Source organism: Austrofundulus limnaeus, unplaced genomic scaffold, assembly GCF_001266775.1.
Source record: "Austrofundulus limnaeus strain Quisiro unplaced genomic scaffold, Austrofundulus_limnaeus-1.0 Scaffold1271, whole genome shotgun sequence".
Lineage (NCBI taxonomy): Eukaryota > Metazoa > Chordata > Actinopteri > Cyprinodontiformes > Rivulidae > Austrofundulus > Austrofundulus limnaeus.
Genome location: NW_013953673.1, coordinates 24,662 through 31,135, shown reverse-complemented (window position 1 = coordinate 31,135; position 6,474 = coordinate 24,662). Strand labels below are relative to the sequence as shown.

Sequence of the window (6,474 nt, the reverse complement as noted above, 5' to 3'; positions counted from 1 at the left end):
TTTCCACCCAAGTGAACAAAATTGTAAATTGTAAAATGTTAAGAGTAGAAAGTGTGAAAATAAAAGTAAAAAGTTAGCAAACATGTTTACTCAAGTAAAGTATAAATAACCTACAGTAACAAAGTATTTTTACTTTGCAACTCTAGTCTGTATACACAGACATACAGTACACAAATTTCCATTTCTGCAATTACCAAAAACCCCTAATCACACAGTTGACTTACATTTATGTAAAATATTACACAATGTTTTGTGCATTTGGACAACAGTGGTAAAAGTAAAAATCATCATAATCTAAATCTCTTCTTAGTTTTTTATTTTTTGTTCTCATTTATTATTTTTACATTTGTTTAAAAGGATGGTTAGCTATACGTACTTATTTTAATGGACTTTACAAAAAAAAAAAAGAAAGCAACAGCATTTTTCTCCTGTTATTGAAGTGTACACAAACATTGTTCCTTTACAACATTTGCACCACAACAAATGCATGAGACAGCTTTAAAAGATTAACAGTTTTAATAAAATTCAAGTCAAACATCAAAATACTGTAATGGCAAGAAGAAAAAAAAAGAAGAAAAAAACGTTTTTTTTCCTCTCCATTTCTTTTTTTATGTTTTTTGTACAAATCACAGTGGTTCAAAAAACTTACAAAATTTTATTTTCAAAACTTTTTTTTTTTTTTTGCAACAGGAGCTAAACATTCTGATTGTTTGCATTTTTTTAAAGCCCTTAATAGTTGGTGAGAGTGCTGTGCTCTTTTCTTTTGCAATTTGACTGTATGAAACATAACAACATAAGCATTTCATGTAATTAACACACATATGAGTCCATGGAAACAAAAGTGCATAACAAAACTATACAGAAGATACGAGCCACTTAAAAATTACAGTATAGACCAGGAGTTAATTACACCATGTCAATATAAATGACCCCATACAATCCTATGTATACACTAACTTAGTTAATACACGCTTTGTAATGAGTATTAAAAAAGGTGAGAGGTTATCCCCAGCTGACACCTACATCAAATCCACAACACTGTGCTGTATTTTGGATAAATACCATTTTCATTAAAGCAAAATGCATACAGAGGTCACAACTAAAATGTGCCTTCAATACAATCATATGTTAACAAATACTATTTTCCAACATAAAGGACACTGAATTTACCTGCAATAGCATTCATTGCAGATAAATAATGGAAGCAATAAAGTTCACTCCTGACTTTGGCTTAGAGAGAACGACCAGGTGGAGAAACAAAAAATAATAATAAAATAATGCTGATCAATAAAATAAAGAAAAAGCATATAAAATATCTTATTAGGCTACATAATAGAAAGTGCAGGCACCTGGAAGAGTGAAGAATCATTATTCTATAACTGCTGGTTTGCTTGGTGTCTTTATGCATTTGAATACTTAAGTCATCTATTGCAAAACGTTAGCATGGATGACGTTACACACTGAACCTGTCAAGTTTGATGGTTTTCCTAAAGTTATCATCCAATTACCTAATGACTACATACCTAACAATAATCCACTTAAGTTTATGTTGTATAAAAAAGGTTTATTTTTTTTTCTATGCTTGTATTTCTTGGCTTAGGTGACATTATTCAGAGCCCAGGCGGCTACTGGTGCACTGAGTGAGATTTCACTGAAGGCACAGGAAAGAAGACATTGAACACTTCAAAGAAAAGTTGTTCTCTCAGTCGCTTGGCCTCACAATAAAGATGGGATGTCAGGCCTGCAAAATAGGAAGAACTGCTATGTCTAAAATTGAATGACAGTCAAAAAAAGATGAGATAGAATAGACATTAATGCACATTTTACAAATCAATGTCCCAACATCAAAATGCAAGAATATCTAACTTTGGCTTGTAGGAATCCTTGCAAATCATTTATCAAGGGCTAATTAATTTTATCTCAAATTTTAGGCATTTTTCGCATAACCTTTAGATGACCTTATTTGAGGTCCCAAAACCAAGGCTCAAAATGATAGTTCAAATCTTTTGAAGTGTTGCATTGTGGAAGGGTCACAAGCAATTAATACATTACTCATTGTACATTGGTCTATGTATTATCTCAGTTTAAAAAACAAAACAGTTTAATTCTGACCAGATTGACAAGCCAATAATGGCTAGTCCAAGCAGGCTGCCATTTCAAACCAACTTTAAATGTTGAAAATTTCTTCTTTTTTTCCAGAAAGAAAGGTTTTCTCAGCAGCAGCTGGCCGTAACATTTCTGGTGCAGCTTGGGATGCTTCCAGCATTAATATTGTAATATTTCCACCAATGCAAATTTAACAAGAGTACAAGAGTTTTAAAACGTAGCATTCATTCTTTGTAACTGGAGTTGTTTTACGCCAGCAAACAATCCATTTTGGTCCCAGTCCTGCTTGAATTGGCCTTTATCGCAAGCTAGCCAGAATTACACTCTGTTTCTCTAAAATTATATTGTTCAAACCGTAAATTACAACAGGTATGATATTATTTGCTCATAACCACTCCACATAAGCCCACTTTAAAAAACTTGTACTAAACATTTGACTGTTACACAAAGTAGCATTTGCCTCATCCCAGAAACTGCCCATGCCATTCACAGATTCACTGTCATTTCATGCAATTTAATCCATACATGCTTTAAACCACTTAGGACTTCATTATTAAAGATATTAAATCTACAATCCATTTTTATACTCCAAACCTTTTTTTAATCACAAGTATAAATTATAAGATTAACTACAGTTGCAGCATACATGGGACGGCTGTGGCATTGAATGGCAACAGATCTACCATAATTTTTTTCAAGCTATAAGTCCATTGATGTCCCAGCATGTTTATTCAAGTTATGTTTTTTTTTCTAATGCTACTTTTTAAGTTGTACTGAAAATTTCATAAGACAGACATGTTTGTAAAGCCATTCAGGCGGTTCATTGCCAACGAGACCCTAAATAAGCCAATGAGTCTTAGTATTAATCTCCTCAGGGAGCGACATCAGAGAAATTTCAATGCTAGGTGAAAATCTCATGCTACAGTCATCAGGACTAAAAGTGATTTTACCTAAGTATAAACATATGCAAACCAGAAAGCTATAGACAAAAAAAAAAAAAAAACAATAAAAAGTGCATTCCAACACTATAACGTCACTCTGACAGTAAGGGCACCATGCAAATAAACCACATTCTACAAGTGGTTGCAACCTCCCAGCACACAGGCCAGCCAGTGCTTTTTGTATATTTATATATAAAAACATGTTTCTCACAGTCAGTGGTGTTGAAGATAAACTGCAAGAGTCAACTGATCATTTTTAACAGCTACTTTTTGATCACTTGCTCAGTAAAGAAACATGTCCTAATCTAGAAAAAACAACAACATCCTAATCTAAGGCCATGTGATTGAACCAACCTATTCTATTACACAGCTTAAAGTATTGAACAACTCAACCGTCTGCATAAAACCACAAGCCCAAAAATATGTGAAGGCATGGCTCAAGTTGGCTTAAAAAACTCCCTTTCTTAAATTAAGAAAGATAATTACTGAGAGCGCATATTACATTTGATTGTTTATTGACTGCTTCATCATATCTACGACTGAAGGGCCTATTTGCAAGTTTCAACAAATTTGTTGCTAAATTTCTAATTTAATTTTGTCCAACTATAAGGCACATGGACCAAGAAATGAGGCCAAATGGATCAAAAAGAGACCATACAAGTCAATCTAAAAAAATGTTTTATACATTTATTTCTCTCTTCTTCAGGTTTCAGTTGTAACTTCCCAAAGCACTACACTGGGATGACTTCAATTGCCTATGAAATTATTCTACTTTATATCAGATGCAACAAATGTTTACTAAGATTTGCACTTTGTTTCTCCACATTTACTCTTCCTGGAAATAAATCATCTCAATTCTCACTTGGGCCACGTGAGATCCTATATGACTTCTATTCTGGTAGCTGAAAATTACTTTACACACCTCCTGTGGAAAACGCCAGAATGCACCACATGTCTCACACTATCTATCTATGTCCTACGGTTGTCTGGGTAAAGCTGAAGGGTACAAACCCACAATATAAAATGTGCTAATGGAAACTCACAATCACAACTCAATTTTTCCCCACATTCAGTACAAAAATCCAAAGAAATTAGCACCCTTAAGAAAATATAATTTGCTCAAACTGCTTGAAACAACCATCACTGCTTGAAATCCATGAAGATCACGAGTAACAAGGTAGCCAAACCAGATGTTGCTTTGTTTTTCAGCATAAAATAAAGAAATAACACAGGATTTTAAGCACTGTTTGCAAAAACAGAACTCATCCACAATCTAAAATGACTTGTAGAAGCGGTCAGTAAACAACGAAGGAGAAACTGAGATTTAAAAATGGTAAAAAGTGTCAAATTTGAATGCTATGGTGAAATTTCTAAATCTTCTTCACAAATAAATGTTAAACAATGAGACATAACTGAAGTCTGTGTTCATGTGGACATTGTGTTAGTGTTTAAGCACCTTTTTCTAGTCCAGCAACAGGAACAGAAGGCAACGTATTGATGTGACACTTTTTTTTCCTGACACTAAAAATTGATAGTGTCAACCCCAAAATATGTGATCCAAATATCTTAAACAACCTTCTTCTCCGAATTGTCACTGTTGTCCCCTCTACATTTAGTTATCCAATTCAAAACAACTATTAAAAAAAGCAAGAACTTTAGCTTTGCTTTTCAGATGATTGAAGTATAGGTTTTAAATCTGTTAAAACATGTTGCATGAGCTTTCGCCAGTTTTTTAGTACTTAGCCAGGATTGGGTTTTAGTGATGACCTCCATCAATGAAAAGACAAGCATAAAAACCACTGTTAGGTTAGTGTCAGGGTCCTGAGCAGTGTGGCCCCTGGTGGTGTCCGCATGGGTGCTTTAGTGCATCCTGGTGGCTAAGAACATTTAATAATGTATCCATTTCTCCTGTGGCAGAGGTATCAAGTAAGGCGAGCCCTTTTAATGGCCATCAGTGCTAAAGAGTGGCTGTGTCTCTAAAAGCATCACAAAAACAGAGCCTGCATTCTGCTTTTTCACTAGTGTGGTGCACAGAAAACGGGATTAGAAGATGCAGGGCTAGGTGATGAGCAACAGCAGAACTATACTTGAGCTAATTTCTGAGATCAAACCTCCTGATAAGAGCATATTAACTTCCTAAGTATGTAGGACCGGTAGTAAAAGCGACAGCTCACTTCTCAGAGGAAGTGTGCACCATTTCTCCTGATACAAACATCCCCAAAAGGTGCAAAAGTAGATCAAACACTACAGAAATACTTTAAAAATTGTTGTCAGTGTTAGTTCCTGGAAACCCAAAGCTGGTTTTACAAGGTTAGAATATGCACATGGTTTTGTGAGCTTAAGCTAACAGTCTGTGTAGAAGTAAAGGCAGAGGTAAACGCCCACCCCCAAAGGGAGCTGCAGTGGTTGGTGTGTAATAGTCATTAAGGGCAATGTGAAGGTTGAAGATTGAGAGAATGAGAGAGAATAAGAGCCCTTGCATCCAGTCCAATCACTCAGAGGGCAAAACGTTCTGAGTGCTGGTGGTAGGACGAAACATTGTGAGGAGGAAGGAGTGGAAGGGAGGGGAGGTGCAATGCACGGCCTCAGGCCTTTATAGATCAGGGCGTCTGTGAAGCACTCAACCTGGAAGCATCACTAAGTAACAATACTCCACACACGCACAGTCATGCACATGCCCCTTTCAGCTTAGCTCATATTTGTCCCACAACACACCCAAATATATCCACATGGTCAACCACACTTCGAAAGAGGCACATACACTCCCCCAAACATGCAGACATTCCAAATTATTAGCACAGAGAATTGTTTTCTTGTTTTATCCACAGACAGGAAGTTCCTCCATACACTTTAACGAGGTGGCGGGGGGCATGGTGGTTACTTCCCTAGAAGGGATCATCCACGTCTGGATGAAGAGTCATTAATGGAATGTCTTTAGGAGACGTGTGGAGAGGAGGATGGGTGCCTCCAGAAGCACCAGCCCCTTTTAGTGTGCTGTTTACGCAAGATCTCTTCCTCGCGCTCTCGCTCTTTTTGGGAGCGCAGATAGCGGTCTTCCTCCTTCAAAAACCACACAGGAGGCCAGCGATGCTTTTCAAAGTGCTTCTGGTTTTCTAGGGAGAGGAAGACAAATATATATTTTTACATGAAATGCAAAAAATAAATTGGGACTTCACACCTTCATAAAAAAGGCAAGAATGTTAAGATCCCCGATCCGCTTTAGGGAAAATAACAGCACGATGTGTTGTTTGTCCTGTTATTATTTATCACTGCATTACATAATTCTTTTTGCAGAACCAAAAAAAGGTCCTCCCACTCGAACCAAATGTTTGATATTAAGTCACTAGCTGCATTTCCTCAAAAATGTGTTCAGTCCAAAAATGGTCCATTTTGGGTTTAAATGGACTCACTGATCTATATATATATA

The 6,474-nt window shown here is 36.1% G+C and overlaps 1 protein-coding gene across 2 annotated transcripts in view; it reads right to left on the bottom strand.

Moving 5' to 3' along the window:
• Positions 1-299: 299 nt before the first annotated feature.
• Positions 300-6,474, bottom strand: part of rhobtb4 (Rho related BTB domain containing 4) — a 27,162-nt gene continuing 20,987 nt past the window's right edge. For both annotated transcript variants that reach the window (XM_014031565.1, XM_014031564.1), the window contains one exon: positions 300-6,160. In XM_014031565.1, coding sequence (XP_013887019.1) covers positions 5,982-6,160 — 179 coding nt within the window. In that variant the 3' untranslated portion in view covers positions 300-5,981. The remainder of the gene's footprint in view (positions 6,161-6,474) is intronic.